Source organism: Sprattus sprattus, assembly GCF_963457725.1.
Source record: "Sprattus sprattus genome assembly, chromosome: 4".
Lineage (NCBI taxonomy): Eukaryota > Metazoa > Chordata > Actinopteri > Clupeiformes > Clupeidae > Sprattus > Sprattus sprattus.
Genome location: NC_137923.1, coordinates 40,151,941 through 40,173,250, shown reverse-complemented (window position 1 = coordinate 40,173,250; position 21,310 = coordinate 40,151,941). Strand labels below are relative to the sequence as shown.

Below are 21,310 nucleotides of genomic sequence, written 5' to 3'. Positions count from 1 at the left end.
GGCTTCCCGGTTCCATCTAAATAGGCCTAATAAAACGTAAATTCTTTCAGCAATTGAAGATGTACGAGTTCTTATCCTCACGCATATCGCTGCAGATTAGGCTAATTCATTGAAAATTATAGACAAATGATGTGCAAGCCAGTTAGACATAGCTAAGTGAAATGTTTTAGCTTAGCTATAGAATCTTCCATTTTCGCAGTCATGGTCAAATATTAGTGTAGAGGTTTTCACTGAGGTTTTTTGTCAGATCAGCAGGACTAAATAGGTTCTACACTCAGTCCAGTTTGTGAGGTATTGCGCAATCTGAGATGAAGCACAGCTCGTCGTTGCCTCATCGTCTTGCTGTCTCCTGTCTGTTTGAACAGGACATGCGCAAATTCAGCGATTTTGATTATAAAACTGCTCGAAATGATTGGAATCATGCAGAAAATACATTTATATCACAGACCAGTAGAAAATATTTATTTCCTTTGATCGTTATTTGTTTTTTTACTGCCTCCCCTGACCGCACGTCGGTGCTCTCGCATAGAAACGTGGGCGCGGAGCCAAGCTGTTGCTTCACTAATAGGCATATGCTTAATCAATTCGTTATTTCATTCCCTGGCTATTTAGCCTTGTTTTTGCTTTTGAATGAATGGAAATATGTATACATTTGCATTATTGGTTTATTATTGTCTACAGTGTAGTCTACTACATACATACATAATAGCATCAATGACACTTTGGCCAAATTTTGGTATAAGGCCCACACGTCTCACAAGCAGGAAACTGTTGAAGACAAAGGTTTTTGGAAGCCAGCGAGCAGGAGTAAAAATAAAACGCTCCATGCAATCCCAACTGATATTCGCCAGATGATCACGGCTGGTCTGACTCCTAAGAGGCAAAGAAATGAGAAGCTCATTTATGTCAGTGGTGTGAGACTGGGACTGGCAAAAAGTGCTGGCAACACTATTTGAACGCCTTAATAGGTTCATGTTGTCCATATCACGGGGCGCTATGCGGCCAATTTTCAAAACACCCCATCTCCGCTTTCTGACAGGACGCTGCTCTCTTGAGGACCTCGAAACAGGAAAGGGGGAGACATTAGCATCACACTCTGTCTCGCTATCAGACCCCCAGTGAATGCAAGCGAACAGATTAGCTCCAGAAACCTTGGCTAACTTGCCTGGCTTTTTCCGCCTGCCTCTCGGTCATCACACTCTCTCTCACACACACACACACACACACACACACACACACACACACACACACAGGCTGGCTGAGTAAGTAAAGGGATGGTTAGCAGACGACAGCCTGTCGAGAGCGCGTCTGGCCGTGGCCCTGCTCTGTTCAACATCAGCAACCTCCTCTCTGCCTGGATAGCCTTGAGAAGGTGCCACTCATGCAGGGTTCGAAGAAGGGGGGCGAGGCGTGCGGGTCTGGGGTGGTGTTATAGGGGGTAATGCTGCGACAAGGCGCCAAGGCCAGACGCTGCCGGTACCACACCAGACGCGCCTCCCTCACCTGCCTCTGCAGCTGGGGCAGGGAACCCAACCTCCTCCCACTTTTAATTTCCAACTTTTCATACTGCTGAAGGAACCGGCGCCCATAAAAATAAATCCCTTCATTATTTTTTAAAATAGCCAAGCCACAATTCGGGAAGAGGTCGCTCCGGGGTCAAAAGCTCATTACTCATAGATGTATCCAGCAAAAAAAAAAAAAGGGCTTCGGCGAGAGCTGTCGGTTACCACGTGGAGCTCTTCGCCATGCTAGCCTGATAAATAAATAATCTGGAGATCCTCGTACACGGGGCTTTAACCTTGGAGGACGCATGTGGAAAGTTCGCATACGGGCCCTTCCAGGTTTCAAATGGGTTTTCCACCTGGCCCCAAAGCATCCGGTACATCATTCAGAGAAAGTCGTTATTTATTGAAAATTAAATGTCTAATGATGCCCTGAAGCTTTCTCCGCCACAGCCCCATATTATGACAGAGGAGAAAGCCATCGGGCAAAAGGCATGTGAACAAGCAACGCACCCCCACGAAAAAAATGCAACTCTTCCTTTAAACCATAAACCCCAAACATCCCAATGATGTCAATTCCTCACAGAACCTACCCCCCCCCTTTCAAGCTATGAAGAGAAGTCTTCATTTTATTGCACAAAACGCATATTTTCATGTTTGACAGAATAGGAGAAGTAAGGAGGCTGGGAGTGGAGAGCATGCAGCAAAACAGACCAAGCATAAAGTCTGCAATGGGCCACAGCTAAGATGGACTGTTTTGCAAGTCATCACTCCCTATTTTTTCCCCTTTGTCCTATTCCAGTGGAAAAACAATGCTGTAAACACTTAACAACGTTTTCTCTCTTTTTCCCCTCTCTCTCCCTCTGTGTCAGGGTGGGAGGCAAAGTTTGCCGTGAGGGAGAAAGAGAGTAGTCTAGACAGAGCTACTCTCAGTCTCAGCTGTGCTTAGGGTGAAAGGGCTGAGCTCCCCTTCCTCTGAATACACCCACCCACACTACCTCCCTTACTTCCCCCTTCTCTACCTCCCAGGGGTTTGCCTTGCAATCACTCCCCCTCCAGACCCCCCCACTCCATTCATCTCTAACACATGGCAGCCTCCGCTGGCAGTTGGTTTCAATCAGGTCTTCTGGCAGGACACACACTGGGCCAACAGGGAGCTGTGCTGAAGACCGGATGAAAAGGAAGTCCTAAAAACTACGGAACGACAGGTGGCTGCTTTGGCAGCCCTTCCTCACCCCCCCCCCCCTCCCCTCCCATCCCCATTCCTCCACCCCAACCATCCCACTTCTTCTGCACTCAAGCATCCCACCCCCACCCCCTCTTTCCCCAACTCCTACCCTCTTTCCACCTCCACGCACCTGCACGGACACAGAGTCGAGCCGCGTGGCCAAGGGTCTAGCTGGCTGTGTCCAACCGGCACGCGATTCAACAAACCGCCTCTTCACGACCACCCCCACCCGCAGACCCTAGACAAGTCCTCTGTATCAACACCCCACCCCACCCCCAACTTAGAAAAACACATCCCTGTTTCTCCTTAAATAGACTATTAAAAAGAGATTTCCTGCTGACAGCACAGTGACAGGCCAAGATTCCTCATAATTTACTAGCGATCTGTCAATTTTATCACCGTATTGATTTCAGCAGAACACTGAGCCCTGAATGCAGACCTTTGTGTCCAGAGACGAAGCACGTTTGGAAGGTAGTTTATCGTGAACCAAACAGACAAAAATGCAAGTGGTACACGGCGTCATTCAAGGCTTCTCTGGGTATTTGGCTTGAGTCCCAGGTCTTCACTTACTTGCTGATCAATATCACTTTTGTACACTCTGAGAAGAAATGGTGTACTTATAATGCAATCCCTCGGCTGCTCTTTTGATACTCAAGTGAGCGTTTACGTTCATGTTAACGTGGTTGCTATGGCACCTGGTTAAAACATCTGCATTTGTTAGGCATAAGAACGATGAGACAGAATATTCAAACAACAATAATGATGTAATAGTAGTGTGACAGGAAAATGAAAAAAAAAAATTGAATTTGAAATTAAGCATGTCTAATGAAATATTACAAAATACACAGAAGATACAGAAGACACCGAAGATACTACTGAAAGCAACGACACCACCTCAAAATGCGGTAGGTAATCACTTTAGTGAGAACCTCCGGGGCCATGAAAAACACCTTCACCATCATTCTTCCTCACTCTACTGTTTTGATTCATCTAAACAGGGTGTTTTGGTGAAGGACCTTCCAAAAGGAGACAAATCTCTTTCCTTCCGTGACACCTCTCTGGAAGGCACTGGTGTGTGTGGGTGTGTGCCTGAGAGGGACCTACGGCTCTCTGGAATAGAGACCTTAAATCTCACTCTACCTTTTGGTGTTTGTAACAGAACGCCACCCACGTTCACATTCTTCCCTTTAATTTGATAAATCATAAGAATGGGTCACATCCAGTGGATCAGGGGGGAACAAAACCTCCCATTGTTTTTGACTGCACAGACTCTTCATAAAAGGCATGCCCGTGTCTGCCGAAGCACAGTATATATATTAATCATTCCCTTCTCTTGGAGGTTTTTTCGATCCAAATGGCTTGCCGGGGTGGGAGGATAACCCCCATTCCCTGCAAACTCTCAGCAGCATCAGGCCTGGTTGCTCTAATAGACGAGAACGCAGGGGAGAAAAGCCAAACGTGAACGAAAAAGCAGTCAGGCTTAAATCAGATGCAGATATTGGGGAGAAGAAAGGCTGGGTGTCTTTGGGTTAGGCACAACCAACTCCACTTCCTACACTCTTAACGGCTACACTGACTTCCATAAAGGAAGTTTTAGTGGCCGCTGTGGGCTGGCAATGGTTATTTCATTCCAGGACCAGAGGCTAGGCTGCGTTCTTCTTTACTGATGTACCTGGCTTGCGGTGCACGAATATAGCTCTTTTGAGGTAACTTAGACTTCATAGCTTGTAAAATACATTAGGAAAAAAACATACACTTAATATTTTTCAGAGTAGGAGAAGGTAATGAAATGTAGTTACAGAACAGGAGGTCAAAAACTTGTGCTGTGAAGAGGGACCAAAAAGGGCATGAGGCCACAGATTTTAAGTTGGACAGGTCTGAGTGAGGTGAGAGAGTGTGTATGTGTGTGTGTGTGTGTGTGTCTGTGTGTTATAGAGAAAGGGGGATGTTAGGGGGCATCTGGCACACTCATCCAAACTCCAGGCTGTGCATTACAGGTAAGGCGTTTCTGGTTCCTCTCTCACAGCTTGAGGGTAAGGGTGTGTGGGTGGGGAGTGCTTAGGCAGTGGTGGTGGTGGGGGTAAGGGTTAGTTCAGGCATGCTTTGCGGGTGTTCAACTGCCAGGGGTGGATGGAAACGACCCCCCAGGTCCTTGTTTCCCAAATTGACTCGATTTCGTTGCTGGAACAGCGTGCCACGTGCAGCAGGAGCCAGGGCTGTTCCCTTCTCTTCCCCTTGCATCCGCTCTACCTGCGGTGTGGGGAGCACAGAGGAATGGAAGACGTCGGATCCAAAGAGCTTGGAGCTGGTGGCTTATGGTTAAAGCAGGTCATCCAACAGGCTTTTTAGCCCTTACAAGCTCCCACTCAAACACTCTCTCTGGACAGTCGAGCTCTCCAAGCTGATATCCGTCTCGCAACTCTTAATCCACAGCGGCGGTATTCTGTTTCCATTTCGGCACAATGCATGCCTTGAAACAGCATAGAAACAACAGCGGGGATTGCTCGAGATGAAAAGCACTTCCTCCTCTGAGGCAATTGAGCTGGAGTCCAGCGGTCGACTATAGAGGGAGACGGCAGGAGAGAATGAAGAGAGAGGGTGCATGTGACAGAAAGTGACACAGATGAAGAGTGAGAGAGACTGAGCTGAGAGACGGAGAGCAACTCTCAACTCTTTCCTTCCACGTTTGGGACACTGGGACGAATCACGCTGCCCTTGGTTACCGAGTCTGGACTTGAGCACTGGGAAGGGAAAGTTCTCCCCGCTGTCAATCAAAAGGTTTAATAACAGTAGAGCAGGACGCTGTGGTCTCTCTCCCTCCCTCCTCTTTTTCCTTCTCTCTTCCTTTCCTTCTTTCTTTCTCTCTCATTATACTTTGAGAGACAAGGGGGCTGAAGCCCACGCGAGAGGGTGTCTGCAGAACTGTGAAAATCCATGCTCAGATTTTTTTTTTTACTGCCATGACTTTGACAGGGATCGCAAGAGATCCATCTGGAATGAATTAGAACCCACCACCTGGAGACAACCCAATCACAAAATTAAACTTTGGGATTACCAAAATTTAGGGAGGAAAAACGCTCACTTCCAGACATATGGGCCACTAACCACCACCCCCCCACAGGCCCCAAATCTGGTTTGATCATATTTCCAAAGTGGGGGGAGGAAGGGTGCGGCGGCTATAAGAAACCGGCTCTTAGTTTGTTGCTTTACGGGACACCTAACCCATCACATTATGAGTACGTATATGTTTAGCTTCGTAATGAAATGAAAACAGGCCACCTCCTTTGGTCTGTATACTATGCCCCTGGGGGGCCTCACAGCCTGGATGAGGTGGTGAGGCACGGTCTGCCCACCCTCCTGCCCGAGATCTAATCAGGCGATTAAACCCAGCCTAAACCTACAACACAACGGGCCATGATTAAGACTAAAAACAACATGATGGGGTGGAGAGGATTAGGGTGAAGGGGGGAAGGAAAACACACAGGTTCTATCGGGTTATGAGGTTAGGGCAGAGTCACAGTGATTTACAGGAGACCTGCATCTGGTTTCAAGGACATAGAGAACATTCCTTGTTCTACGGTGTTCAAAGTGGATAAAGGGGAAGCAGCCGAGTCCAGCAGGTTACCTAAGGTTGCTTTCAGGTTATACTGTGGCCTTCAAGAGCACAGGACTACCCCTTGGGTACAGCTTCGCAACGGGTCAGAGACTGGGTCCGTGATTAGCCAACAAAACACACAGCTCAATGCAATTGCCAGAACAAGTCCTTTGTACATCTCTCTGGCTTTACAGTACAGTCCACTGGGAGAGAAGAAAGGAAGCCCCCCCCCCCCCCCATATACTTGAAGATGTATGCTATCTGGACGAACTCATATGGAATCGCTCACATAGAAATGACGGACTGTTCACGGTTTAAAAATGTGCATTAAGCAAAATGGTAATTTGGACATTTGCTTTGCCTCTGGACAATCCAGCTGACAGTGGGAACAACGCCCTCTAAAGGCCTCTGGTTCTCAGTGCTGGAGCAGCACAGCAAGTACTCCTCTTCTTCATCCTCCTGCTCGAGTTTGATCAACTGCTGGACTCCGGTTTCGGAGGTGTTAAGTGAGTTTGAGAGATGACAGGATGAATGACGGAAGAGCTTGCGCAGTGCAAGCGTGAAGGAGTGAAAATCCCTGCGTTTTAAGGGGTCAATCTGAGGTGCCAATTCATCACGCAGGTGATGACGTAATGGACGTCTTTACCAGCCCTTATCCTACCCCCAAAACTCATGGCTGCCCAATTTTCATAGTGATTTCCTAAAAATACAGCCTGACTTCATGATTGTCTAGCGTCTCAGGTATAAAATGAACCGCACCAGTCTGGACCCCGACTCAAATTTTCATCATGAGCAAGGTTTGGCAGAAGCAGTAAACACTTGGGAGATGGGAGATTTTGCGGGGGGAGGGGGAGGGAAGAGGGGACTGGATGACCTAAATCAATGCCTTCCCTCAGGAAGCCGATCCAACTTTCTGCCTCTGGACCCAGACGCATTAGGCTCATCTGTGGCCCGTCAAAGACACGGGTGAGTGGCTAATCCGCGAGCGCTCCCTCTCTGGCGCGAGGCCCAACACAGAACCTCGCTGTGGCCCAGAGAGAAGGCCAGCACCAGCCACACAGCCCTGCATCCTCTGGACGTCTGGCTGCGTCACCCCAACTCAACTACACACACGCACACACACACACCTCCCATCTGTTTAACCCAAACAAACCATCCCTTGTCTGCGCTCATTTTCTAAATACACCCACACAGCAACGCGTGCACACGGCTCCGTGTCCGCTGCTACCGAATTGAGTTCTCCAGCGCAGCACGGCGAGGTCCTTTCGCGCAGTAGCTGCACCGGAGCAGGAAGCTGCAGTTGCAGCCAGGAGCCAGGGCCTTTTTCTTTTCCCCCCTATTCCACAATGTGTCTTCATTCATCTCGAAGCGCACATGGAAAAGCCATTGCGGGGGGAAAAACCCCCTTCCTGCCGGCGAGGCCTCGGACAGGCGCTGCAGTCTCGCGTATTCCCCGTTCGCTCTGCGAACAGGAAACAACCCTTTATTACAAAGGAGGGGAAAGGAGGAGAGGAGGAGGAGGTAGAGGTGGAGATGGGAGGTGGAGAAGAAGTAGTAGTAGTAGGGGACGAAAAAAAAGCAAGGGATTTGGAAGTCTGGAAGTTTTATTTGTAGACAACTTGTGTCGAGGGCTGCGAGGGACCAAGAGGCAACCCTATCTGCTGTCCCCAGACAGGGGGCTAATTTAACGTGCGCCAAAAGGGCCCCGGACCACCACGGCTCTCAGCCCGTGCTGCGCAAGGAACTCTGTGACCACACAGGAGAAACACCGGCTGCAGAGCCACTCTCTAATGAGGGTATAGGCTGCTGGACAGGCGCAGACGAGATTGAATGCAAACCATCTACCATTTCCTCTGTTCTCTTCTTCCAACTGCTCAATTATAACCACCAAAAAAAAATCCTGTGAAAAAGTGATGTGCCTTACCTGTGAAAAATAAACCGCCTCGAACCAGAGGAAGAGGTAGATAATGGTTTCAGAAAAATGTTAACTTCTCGTGTCTCCTGTGTCTGCTGCAATCAAGAAAGAAAGTGGGAACTAAAACATCTGTCTGTAATTGTGTTCGGAGAACAAGCCTAAGGAGACAGAGAAACACAGGCCTCAGGTAAAACTTCCTCTCACAAATGAAGCTCCCTCCTGTCCTTAGAACAGCAAGCTCATACTTTTTTCATTACACAACTTCGACACATCTGGCAAATTGTCAACAATATAGAGATGGACACTTTTCGACACTACCTGGGCAAAATACAAATTTGTCAAGTTCCATCATTTAAGGTACCCGGAAAGTAACAGCAAACCATATGCACTATTTGACCATTTGACAAGACCATATGCACATGGATGTCTTTAATGGTTGTCAGTGAGAGTCAAGCTCATTGATGGCAGTTAAGCCAAAGACCTTATAGGCAATTCTCAAGTTTCGGCAGCCATCTTGGCAACACCTCCGGGCAAATATTTCAATCAGGCTCCTATCTAAAACTGGGGAACAGGGGAACTCCATGGATCAAACAGACATTTAAAATACTTCAAGTGAATCCACATTTAAATATGACATACAAAGTGTGAACCTATTTTCCCGACTCAAATAAGGCTACAAAAACTACTTTATTCTTTGTGTTGACACCAAATTTCACCGTGCAACTATTGCTATGGTAACGGTAGAAATTAAAAGAACATTCAGGTGATGCGAAAAGTCAGTAATGCTGTTTCCAACAATGTGTTTGGCTGTACATAATACAGGATAGGACTTCCAGTTACAAATCTGTCATATTTAGCATTACAGAGTCCCTCCTGATTACCCATTAATTTTCCCATCAATGATTTGTCTCCTCCCTTTTAATGACTCTGGTCAAGTGCACTGGACTATATCATCTTTTTAGCAGAGCTGTTTCTCTTTAAAGAACCAACTAGAGCCTTAAAAAGAGGTGAAGTATTTTAACAAACTAAATAAAGACAGCAGTTATCATTCCAGTTGTTTTCGCTGCTGTTTCAAAGGGCTTTAAAAATAAACCTTCTCTTTAAGACCGAGTCTCTGTCCAAGAACAACACGAGTTGCGAAACAAATTCCTCATCTCCCACCCAATGCCAAGAACCGTTTTGGATGGCGGACGAGTTTAAGGTTGTATAGCCTGGCAAATGGTCCAGACCACATTGCAGCAGGGTTCACTGCTTTGCAATGGACCTTGTAAATTAAATAGCAGAGAGAGAAGAATTCAGTAATGACTGAGCATGCAAATTTTGAAATCCTGTAGAACTGTTGCTCCGCATTGCGTGAGGGCCGTGTAGCACACATTTTGAAGGGAGCTTTCAGAGCTCTTTGCAAACAACTCAGACAAAAATCGTGTAATGAGAGCCAGGCAGGAGGAAGTGGCTCTGAAGTGTTTCAGAAACTACTGAGCTCTGGGAGACTGTGCCAGCTTCTGTACTCACTGTTTAAACAACCTCTCAAGACACAACATGAGGTTTGGATAGAATCACCCTTCAAGAGGGCAGCCTAAGGTTATTACACAACACCAGTACAAATGCCAGAAAAAGGAAAGTTACTTTTTGTATGGCCTGATCATAGTGTTTCGCTCCATGTTTATCTGCATACAAGAACATGGATGAGTATTGTCTGCTTGCAGGATCAAGGCAAGTAAGTATCCCAAACCTGGTCTTTTACATACATCCAATGGAAGCGATTTTCATGATTTACACAAAGTCACTCATTTGTTAAAGCATGCAAACAGGTGACCAAGAACTGATATTCAAATATATGCACTTTTTATGGAAATTAACCAAATGTCCTAAAACACTGACTCAGCATTAACTGTAGAGCAAATGTTTTAAGATGGAGCATGCTTGAAGACCTGTAGTTCAAAATAATAACGTAGCACCACTGTGGCACAAAGGACAGGGGTAACTTTGTAATTCACCTCATCTTTCTCAGATTAACATCCAAGTTTGACAGAGGACAAAGGGCTTGACCTTACCTCCTCATCTGATGTGTCCTCGTCGTACTCATCTGTTCGAGGGAGAGGGGTCAGTCCAATTTCTCTGTTGGCCTTCTTACCCTCCACTCCGTCTTCAGCAGTGTCTGTCTTCTCCTTCTCCTTCTTAGTCTTATTCTTATTCTTCTTCATCAAGATCTTTGTAGGCTATAAACAAAAACGGAGAAAGCATTATTTTTCAAAACGTGGCCCCAACACTGACATCCAACTTAGCTGAATAAGCAGAATTCAATCTGTCAAGCAACACGTGCAGTAATATTTTTCTTGACATGACAAATATATTGTTCTGGAGAGTGATGGACAGCTTATGACTTTACAAGGACAGCAAACATTAGTAAACACAGCATAAAACAAATAGTTTGTCATGAACAGTTTGGCACCGTAAAGAAACGTGATTTCCTGCAAACGCTGAGCGCCAGCATTTGTGTCCTTTTAAGGGGGGGGGGGGGGGGGGGGGGGGTGGTAGCGTTAACTGCACGCATGTTTTAGGATTCACGTTCACTTTGCTTAGTGCACAAACTTCCTCAGCAGTGATTTACACCCCAGCAGCCTGGAGAGCAGTCACTGGGAAGTGCACATCCTGCAGGGGAAGAAGGGACAGCACGGATGAAAGGATCCACCAAACCGCCTGTTATTCGCACGCGGCCATCACTCACGAAGGCCAAGCCGTCAGAGGTGCTCTTAGCAGGGGGAGGCATGGGGGGAGGGGGGTTACATGTGGAGAAGAAGGAGGCTCTTTGAGGCTGGCTGGAGCTTCTCCCAGGTGACTCAGTCAGGCAGGTGAGCAACCTGTACTGATTTATGCCTCCTCTGCTCCCCCCTCCAATCCCGCCCCCCCCCCCACAACTTTTTTGGACTGAAGAGCTAAGTGAAACACTTCCTCCCCTAAGCCCAGTTAAATCAACATCAAGACGAGTTGTGCAGTTTAATACAAAAATGCATGTTGACTCTCCTCGAGGGACTCAAAGTTTTTTTTATCTTTTGTCCCCCTCCCCATCACCAAAATGTTGACAAAAAAATGATAATAAAGATAAAAGGGGAACAGAGATGTGTGACCACCTGTTTACTACAGCATGTTTTTTTCCAGGAAATGGATGGGGGGAAAAAGTAAATCTGTCCATTCAAAACCAAAGCCAAACGTCTCGTTATGGGGTGTTATAGTGCAGTTCTGTGTGGTCAAAACTGGACGTGGAGCCAGTTTAATCAGTTTACAGTTAAAAACACAATGGGGGGATAAAAGTTGTTCAGTGATTGGACAAAGACAGGGAGGTGGGGAGGGCAATGACAGATGACTTGTCCAGATGACATGCAACTGGCCAGCCAACAGCAAGAGGCTGACGGAATGGATCCAGTCAGAAAACAAGCTCCACCGGACTTCCAGCCGGGGCTGGCGCTCCGCCTCACCGACCACAAGCGTCAATCCAGATGAAGTGCGGGAGGCTGACGAAGGCAACAACACCGGGTCAAGGGGGAAGTACGACCAAACAAGTCCCCTCCAGCCACCCCACTTGCATGTAGCAAAAAAACGCCTGTGACTTTGCCACGATTCGTTTCCAGTTTTCATCGCAGAAACTGCAGCCTAATTGATTTCTTTGCACTTGTGGACATCCGTTTTGAATCAGACAGTCTCCGGTGGCTCTTCGGGGATACACACACCCACGCGTACAGTACACCCCGACAAGGCAGACGCGCGCACAAACACATTCCCTCCCACTGGGCCTCCCTCTCGCTTGCTCACACACACGTTAGCCAATAACTTGTTTTTAATGTGTGTTGGCAGGCCGTACCGGGTTCCGCTCGGCAGAGGCGGCGGACTCAGGGCCCCTTGTTAGCCATTATTCTGTTGCTTCCTCTAAAGTGAGGCTGAATTATAGGGTGAACCAAGACAAAAACAATTGAGAGAAGATGGGCCGAGCTTGTTAAGCTTCACACTGGCACTCTGTAGCGATGCAACACCACTGCGATTCAAACTTTAAAAAGTTGAAGGGGGTCTTCTCTGCCCCCATCCAACACACCATCACCGAACCCCAAAACCCCACCAACCAGAAGACGTCATGTGTCCCGGCACACATGGAAGTGGCCCAGACGTGTTGGCGGAGGAAGGAACGCTCTTTGCGTGGGTGCCCTGGAGGAGTGAAGCCTTTCCTGGTAAGACGAGAGCTCTGCTGCTACGCAACACCCCCACGCCCAACCCCACCACACACACACACTCACACACACACACACACACACACACACACACACACACAAACCCCCGCCCAATCTCCCACCCACTCACACGCCACAAGTGTGAGCGCCAATAAGGCCGGTGCTGCCGGATCTGAGAGCGGCTGGAGCGGTGCTGGGGGGAGTAGGGGGTGGGGGTTGTGGGTCTCCCTCTGGGGTCATAAAGCCTCCAGCAGCCACATCCACTTCAGCTTGCTCCGCATCAGGCCCCAGAACACTCATTTGGAGAGAGGGAAGGAGGGGGGAAAAAACCCCAGATAAAAACAGACAGAAGGATAGAGAGAATAAAAGAATGAGAGAAAGAAATACAGAAAGACAAAAGCAAGACACTGAAAGATGGAACAAATCAAAGAAAGAGAGAAATACAAAAAAGACATAGCAAAGGAAAGAAAAAAAGTGAGAAAAAATGAGAGAGAGAGAGAGAGAGAGAGAAAGAAAGAATGATGTGACGGAAATAAATGATTCTGTAACAGAGAATAGAAATGAATGCAAAAAACTGAACGACAAAAAAAAAAAAAAGTTAATCCAACTGTCAAAAAAGACAGGGAACAATACTTCCTATTGTCTGCCTAGGCCTTGGCTAGCTCCTCACAAACTCTTTAAGGTTTCAGACAAACCCCTGTGTCCTGTGATAACAATAGCACATGGCAGTCAAACATCTCCCAAACCCCCCTCTACCCCATTCCACTCTGTAAAATATGCTTGAGAGGAGGCATGAACATGCTCCATAACAAACTTCCACTTGTGGGACCACATGTAGCAAGCGTGTTATGACCAATACGTGAACCACTGCTGGTCCTTTAAAAACGCACCTTCCTCATATTCCTCTGATGGCAGTAGATGCTGCATGTGCAGTCCAACAGGAACACCACTGGACGAGGAGAATTTCTATCCTAATCTTCCTAGTCTCAAGGTGAGCTGACGCAATCAGATGAAGTCATGCCCCTGTCTGCTTACAGCTGGAGAATTATGACTGAACTCTGTGACTGGACGAAGTGTTGTAAGAGGCTGATAAATGTAAAATATAGTAACGGTTTCTGGTAAGCACCTGGCCTAACCAATGAACTGTCTGTAATAATCAGTAACAGAAAGTCTCTGGAACCCTGACTTCATTCTTTGTGTTACGTTTCCTGATGGCAAAAGCAGAGAAATGCCAGGGAGTGAGGCAGGGAGACAAAGAGAGAGAAAGATCAGGATAAGAAGTGATGAGGGCTTCCTTTTTTAGCCCCCATGTCATCAATCAGCCACTAGGTGGCAACAGACCGGGAACCTGGCCCTGATTACACATGGCAATGAGGGAGTTCAGTGGATGAGTCATCCTGGTGCTGACAAATTATTTATCAGATGAATTGTCACTGGGATGCAATCTTTAAGCCCCAAAAAGTGTTGCGGTCATCAGGGATTAAGAAATATGGCAGTTTCTGATTTAGTAATAAGGGATAAAGGAAGGTTTCATTGATGAATCAAAAATATCAACAATTAATACAATTATGAATGAAAGAAAAAAAAAACTGTTGAACCGTTAAAGACAGACCAAACTTATTTAATCAAATGTTGTATTTGCCAACTTCAAAAGGTCACTATCCCACACCATGCAGGAATTTCCCTCCTGACGACACCACTGTCTCGGCACAGATCTGGGATTGTCTCTCCGACATTTCCACATTGATGAAAGATCATCATCTTCAGCTTAATCTGGCTAAAACGGAACTGGGTCTTTCAAGCCAAACAGGCCTTAATTGATATCAAAATTGACTCCTAATCTCTTGCTCCTTCCAAAATAGCAAGAAATCTAGGTGTCATTATAGATCACCAACTAACATTCACTGACCATATTACCTCTGTCTCCCGGTCGTGCGGATTAACGCTATTCATTATCCGCAAAATCAGGCTGATCCCACTATGCCACCCAGCTACTGTTACAAACCTTGGTGATAACCTGCCTTGACTACAGCAACGCCCTGTCGGCTTGCGTGGTTAAACCACTACAGATGATCAAGAACACACCGGCGGGTCTGGTGTTCAACCAACCGAAGAGGGCACACGTCACCCCCCTTCTCATTGAGCTCCACTGGCTGCCTGTAGCTGCTCATATGGTTCAAGTCACTTATGCTTGCTTACAGAGTAAGAGCAAATGTTACGCCCAGGACGCTCGCTCGTCTAATGAGCGTGGTTTAGCACTGCCTTCTGTGCAAGTTCGGCAATCTAAACTATTCTTATTCGTAGTTCTACGTTGGTGGAACAAGCTGCCTAGCACTACCAGAGCAGGGGCGTCCCTCTCTACCTTTAAGAAGCTCTTGAAGACCCAACTCTTCAGAGAGCACCTCCCTTCCTCACTTGCACTTCTACCAGTACTTACCTTTCACTTACAGCAGTTACATTCCTAAACTTTTTCTATTTCTTATGTAAAATAGTGTTTATTGTTACACTAGGTCTCTATTGCTTGTAGCTTGATTATTCTCTCCCTTGTACATCACTTTGGATAGAAGTGTCTGCTAAATGACTAAATCTAAGAGTAACATCAGGCTAAATGACAAGCCTACATCACCTTAACTATCTCTCAAACTACATCATTAACTAAATCACCACTTAAAGGTGCAGTCTATGATTCTAATACACTTACACCAGTACACTTGTCAATTTCAATGAATTGCTTCTTATGGTATTCTAGCTGCCTATTAACATGTCTCCACTCCAGCCAATTAACATATTGCTTCAGGAGTATGAAAGGGAGGGGTGTAATATGATCGATGATTTGAGCTCAAATAGCAACAACCTTTTGCCAGGATAAAAGACCATACATTAAACCCCAGTTGACAATAATCTGACAATCAATTTATCAGCTCTGCATTGCCTCCAATAACTGAATTCTTAGTACTTGTTTAGGTATTCTACAGCAAGTTTGTACTACAAGTAGTACTTCCACACCAGCACCACATACGTCCTATGAAGCGACCAGTACACAACCAACATTACTGAAGAGGGAAGGAACTCACAGGTATTAAAGTATATAGGTATATGAATTCAAATGAAACAGGCATATGTCACTACCTAAACATAACTTCTAGTGTGGCGTCCCATGCGTGTGACTGCCTAAACATTGCTGGTATTTTTACAGTGTGTCCAATGAAGACGGTCCTTCAAAATACCTCAGATTTGTTCGCATCTGTTTCGCCATCACTGCTCTTCATGCCGTCTGCGTCAACGTCCAAACACTCGTTAGATGAAACTTCGTCATCCTCTTTCAGGTCATCATCCTCCTCATCTTTATCGTCGCTGTCAGATCCAGAATCCTCAAGCCCAGAGAACACACTCTCTTCACTGTCTGAAAGGTCGTCGTCGTTATCTCTCTCAATGGCAGGACCATCCTGACCGTCAAATATAGGCAGCTGAACAACATCAGGACCAAAAACGTACGAGTTATTGAGAAAGAAAAATGAACAGCACGAATAATGCTGGTGTGCAATCAATTATTTGCAAGGACAATCAATAAGGCGAATTAAACATAACAAATCTTGAACATTTTGGTTCGATTCAACGCAAGTACTATAACTTTTGATACGTTTGTCAGCTAGCTAGCAGGCTAGTTAAAAGTTGTCACGTTCAGTAGCACTAATATAGGTTCGAGTAAACAAGCAATGAAGAGATGAAAATGCACACATCCGGTCAGAGAAAAGACAATACTACAACAGTTTACGGACTACAAAACAAATGTCTCAACAAGAAATAGTTAACGAGAACTAGCTAACGGTAAGACAACATTACAGTTGATCAGTTAGCTAACGTTAGCCTGCAGGCTGGTTCCTTTTGACTTGTGCCATTTTGCGTATTAAAACTGTTTATATCCACGCATGATACCTGGTCATGGTCCTCTTCAGTGTTTTTTCTTTTTGTTGTTTCTTTTTTTGCTATACTCATTGTGTCTTCAGGTTTCTGCTCAGTTTTCGGGGCAGGCATGCTGAACTGCAAGCACCACACTGGCCATGTGGGTCTAAAGGGGGTCAAAGTTCATAGTTGATACGTAAACGCGATTGATTCTGACAGTATGTTTTTTTTCTAATATATTTTTTTTTTACATGAATTAATGTATTATAAATTATATCTGTGTGTAAGTAAAAACGTTCAAAATGTATCTTGAGTCGTTTAAAAATTGAAAATGTGTGCGCTGTAAAGTCTTGAAGGGTTAAAGTTCAAAGGTAATACGCATAAATATGTTGTTTTAAACTTAATTTTTAGTTATGTGCTTTTTATATTTCATAAATTCGGAAACGATTTCAATTTGATTTTTAAGGTGGTCAATTATATATTATCTTATTCGTTTTGGTGTATTTTTAGTAACTTTTCATCGATGATGTCACAAAATGGCGACTACCATGAGTATGTGCGACAGTTGTTTTCTACGCAGTTCGTAGAGATGTCGTTCTGATGGAAATTTCCACTTCTTCACTTCATCAGTTTTATGTATTTGGGTTTATGCTTAAGGCAAAGTTTGAATTGTCTGAAAAACAGGAGCGTTATAGACAGCGATCATTGCACTGGTGTGAGCGAAAGCAAGGCAGATCCTGTGAAGGTTTCTTGGTATACTAGCAGCTGACGGATAGCTTGCATCGACCGTATGCTGTAGCTAGCTTGGTAGCTACCTCGCTGTGCAGCTATCATTCAGGATTTAATTTTCTCAGAGTGTTCGTGGTATACATAGGTTGACTATTGACAGGTTTTCACTTGGCTGGAATGGAGTACCATGGTGGTGGATCTGGTGCGGTCTTGGTCAGCGGTAGTAATGTTCCTGCCTTTCTCACGAAACTTTGGACGTTGGTTGAGGATCCTGAAACCGACCCTCTAATATGCTGGAGTCCAGTAAGTAGCACGCTAGCTAGGTAACTCGTCACGTTTTTAAAGTTGTGTAAGTTTTAATAAAAGTGACTGCGGGTACCAAAAGCCAGCTGAAAAACTGCTTTAATTGAGAAGGAGGTTGTTTGATACAATTCACTTTATCTCCACATACTGTCAATGACATATGATAACCCCAAAGTAGTTTAAGTTTAATACCCAGTCAGGCTAGCTAGCTAGCGACAGCTAAGTTATGTATCGATTAGGTAGGAGCTAACAGTCAGCATTAGCCAGGCTGGTTAGCTAACATTTGCTGGTCAACAAGCTAGACAAGTGACAAAGCTAGATACGTTGTATGTAAAATCGAAATGGTAAGTGAACAAAGTATGTGAATTGTAGTCGGTTCGTTAGCTGTGCTCATGACGAGCTAGCCAGGGAAGTCATTTTTTTAGTGCCCCACCTCTTGCTGTTTTTAGCATAGGTGAGTTGGTGGAAAACACGGTGTCATCCCCTTGTTGAACAGGGTTGTGTTTATGTATGCTACCCTGATTATTTTCTTCTGAATACTCATCTTCGAAATGAAATGTTACACGTGAAAACACTATTACAAATACTGCTGTGTCTATTTCTGTCTCTAGCTTAAGAGAGAGGTCAGCTAAATGGCTGGTGTTTTTCTGGATCTTTTGATTTCTATACATTTTAAATTCCAATCCGTTTTGTTTCGAACCTTTTCACCTGTAACTAATAGTTGGCTAGTGGAGTATAGTATGACTATAAAGATTTGCACAGCGAATATCTTGCACAGTCATTCAGAGCAGTTGATTTCTGTTTCCCTTTCTGTTTAGAGTGGAACCAGTTTCCATGTGTTTGACCAAGGTCGATTCTCCAAAGAGGTGCTTCCGAAATACTTCAAACACAACAACATGGCCAGCTTTGTCCGCCAACTAAACATGTGTAAGTGTAGGCTGCTCATTCCCTGTTTCATTCTGGGTTGCACAAGAAAACCTGCAGATTAATTAATAAGTAATTTGTGTTATATTCAAATTACAATTGTGTTGATGTTTACATTGATAGGAGATACACACATTTCTGCTTAGGATCATAAATAATCATGCAATGATATACAATGAAGTAATCTATCATATCTCTTTTCTGCACATTTTGTAGATGGCTTTCGTAAAGTTGTTCACATAGAACAGGGAGGTTTGGTAAAGCCAGAAAAAGATGACACTGAATTTCAGCATCCCTATTTTATCCGTGGGCAAGAACACCTATTGGAAAACATAAAACGTAAAGTTACAAATGTAAGTATTTTGCAAGTTCGTGTCCCTTTCTCCTGTAGAAAACATGGAAAGTGTCTAAGTAAATAGTAAAATGGATGTATTTGTCCTGATTTGCTCTAATGTGAGCACCGCAGTTATGCCTGAACTGAAAGATGGTTCAGATTTCAGCCATGGCTTTTCACCTCTGCGTCTTGTCTACACAACAGTGTGTGTTTTTGTCTACGTGTGCCCTGGATTCTATCTGTGATTACACTTTGATCATTTTAATTTAATCGCATTAAATGGTTTTGGGCCAACCTGCCATATGTTGTCCATCTATGGGATATCTGAGTAGTTGGCTTGGCTCGAGAAATCACTTCTCGAGACTCTTCCTGTGCACTGTGTGGGGGGACAGCTAATCTGGAGGCCGTGTCTGGAGGCTACCAGCTGGGGTTAGGTGGATAGGATTAGAGAGTGTAGGCCGGCAGCACGTATAATCTGCCATCGCCTGACCGCTCGGCACAGGCAACTTTTCCACTGTACTGATTTATATTCTCTCTCTCCCCCTCTACAACTCTCTCCCTCTCGCTTTCTCGCTCTCCCTCTCTGCTCTATCCGCCTCTGGGCCTGTGTCATCTTTTCTGGCCAAGTGATCAGTTCACACTGAAATCTGAAGGCCCTGAGCACACTGTTTCCATTGTCAGATGCCAGAGTTCATGGCCGGGGCCAAGTTGTTACCCAACACACACAGACGCACAGATGTGCACACGCATACATACACACTTTTTCTGGCTCTCCTCCCAACCGTTTCATCCTTCTCTCCCCCCTCCCTTCCTCAGGTGTCAAATATTAAACAGGAGGACGTCAGGCTGAGCACGGACGAGATCGGCAAAGTGCTCAGCGACGTGCAGCAGATGAGGGGCAGGCAAGAGAGTATGGACAGCAAGCTCTGCGCAATGAAACAGTAAGTCCAGTCAAGTCCAATGCTCTAGTCACAAGCTCCAAAACCAGCCAATTTTGTGCTTCTTCTTCTCCTGTGGCAGCTATCATGACCGCGGTCAAAAAAAAAAAAGTGATGATGCAAGAAGCTCTTCCCTTTTCACTGACAAGATGTGAATGATTGCTCAGTCCAAGGATTGTTGTGAAGAAATGGCTTCCATGTGTTAGGCTGAAGGGCTGTGGGCTCTGTGGGTCCCTCGCAGGCTATCTTAATATTTTAGCCCCGCACCCCTCAAGGCTCAGCTAGAAGGCCGAGGTATGCAGAGGCTGCCCAGGGGAATGGCTAGCCTGTAGCATTAGGGCTGTGTAAGCCAGTTTATTTAAAGCCGGTGATTAGAAGCAGAATTTCTTGAGCCCAGTCAGAGACTGAAATATACACAGAGGGGTGATGCAGACAGCTTGCTCTCTTCCACTCTCTCTCTCTCACACACACACACACACACACACACACACACACACTTTCTCTCTCAGACACACAAACACTAGGGATGGGAAGATTCACCGGTTCGCCACGATGCACCGGCATAAAAGTTCACGATACGATGGCCCGGATCAAAAAAGTGTGGACCGGATATAATGTGAGATGAATCGCGATGCATCGGTTCTAACATTTTTGTATCGGTATAATCTCAATACAAGACCAATCATTTTATATTTAGATAGATTCCACCTCTCTTACTGTTTCTTAAACGCGCTCTCATCTCCACTGCTGTTAATGGCCGCTTCTCGTGAAGTCTATAACTTTTCTAAAATCACTATCTGTCTGCAATACCGCTCTCGGCCTCTACACAACTTCGGGGCTCTCACAGGAATAGACAGTGGGATAAGCGACTATTACTAACGGTGTTTTTCGCATGGAAGTCTCTAGAAATCTAGCACCTTATTGAACGAAATTAAAAAGAGTGAACGTGCAGTTCTCAGACACCAGAATAAACACGCTCACAGTATCGTTAATCAGGCAGTAATACCCTACGTTCAGTTCACTTTCACAAAAATTATGAACGAGTTAATGAACTTTCATTCAATGAACGCGTTCAGACACAACACTGGCGCTTGAACCACGTTTCAAAGACCTGGCTTTCTTGGAAGACCACGGCACCAAGGACATGGTATTTTTAAAGATAATAGCAGAGGTGATGATGGAGGAAGAGGTAAGAATATACTCCATATACCGTAGCTAAACTCTCTATTTGTTACTTGAATTTACCTTTGCCTTCCTGAAATTGGAAAAGGAAATCTAGCAGCTAGTCTCCATTATACTTTTTTCTCCATTATACTTTCTGATCATGTGGATCAACTCAAAACCTAAAGAAAAACCTTAAAATAGGGCAAATAAGTTAAATTGATTGCGTGAGGCATTTGATCCACATGTTTAGGATGAAGCAAACTGTATTGTGACTGCTTGGTAGGCCTACAGTAAAAAAAAAAAAAATGACATTTAGAGAACACTTACACACGTACATATACATGTTATATTTTGTCAGATACCTTTTTAATGATTTGTTGTATGACACATAAATGAATCATTATGAATAATATAAAATTGCATTATTTTGTATCGCACCTTGTTGAATCGCATTGTGTCGAATCGCATCGTGTCGAATCGCATCGTGTCGAATCGTACTGCATCGCAATAGGGGTGAATCGTATCGTATCGCATTAGTAGCTGCTTTTATGTATC

At 45.2% G+C, this 21,310-nt stretch overlaps 2 protein-coding genes across 2 annotated transcripts in view; one reads left to right on the top strand and one right to left on the bottom strand.

Annotated features, from left to right (window-relative positions):
- Positions 1 to 16,522, bottom strand: part of bop1 (BOP1 ribosomal biogenesis factor) — a 53,723-nt gene extending 37,201 nt beyond the window's left edge. Inside the window, exons 1-3 of the mRNA XM_080836882.1 lie at positions 16,397 to 16,522; positions 15,688 to 15,927; positions 10,295 to 10,459 (exon numbers count right to left, since the gene is read on the bottom strand). Coding sequence (XP_080693008.1) covers positions 10,295 to 10,459; positions 15,688 to 15,927; positions 16,397 to 16,495 — 504 coding nt within the window. The 5' untranslated portion in view covers positions 16,496 to 16,522. The remainder of the gene's footprint in view (positions 1 to 10,294; positions 10,460 to 15,687; positions 15,928 to 16,396) is intronic.
- Positions 16,523 to 16,913: 391 nt separating this feature from the next.
- The window catches only part of hsf1 (heat shock transcription factor 1), a 20,467-nt gene continuing 16,070 nt past the window's right edge, over positions 16,914 to 21,310 (top strand). Inside the window, exons 1-4 of the mRNA XM_080838137.1 lie at positions 16,914 to 17,395; positions 18,214 to 18,322; positions 18,536 to 18,672; positions 19,470 to 19,594. Coding sequence (XP_080694263.1) covers positions 17,270 to 17,395; positions 18,214 to 18,322; positions 18,536 to 18,672; positions 19,470 to 19,594 — 497 coding nt within the window. The 5' untranslated portion in view covers positions 16,914 to 17,269. The remainder of the gene's footprint in view (positions 17,396 to 18,213; positions 18,323 to 18,535; positions 18,673 to 19,469; positions 19,595 to 21,310) is intronic.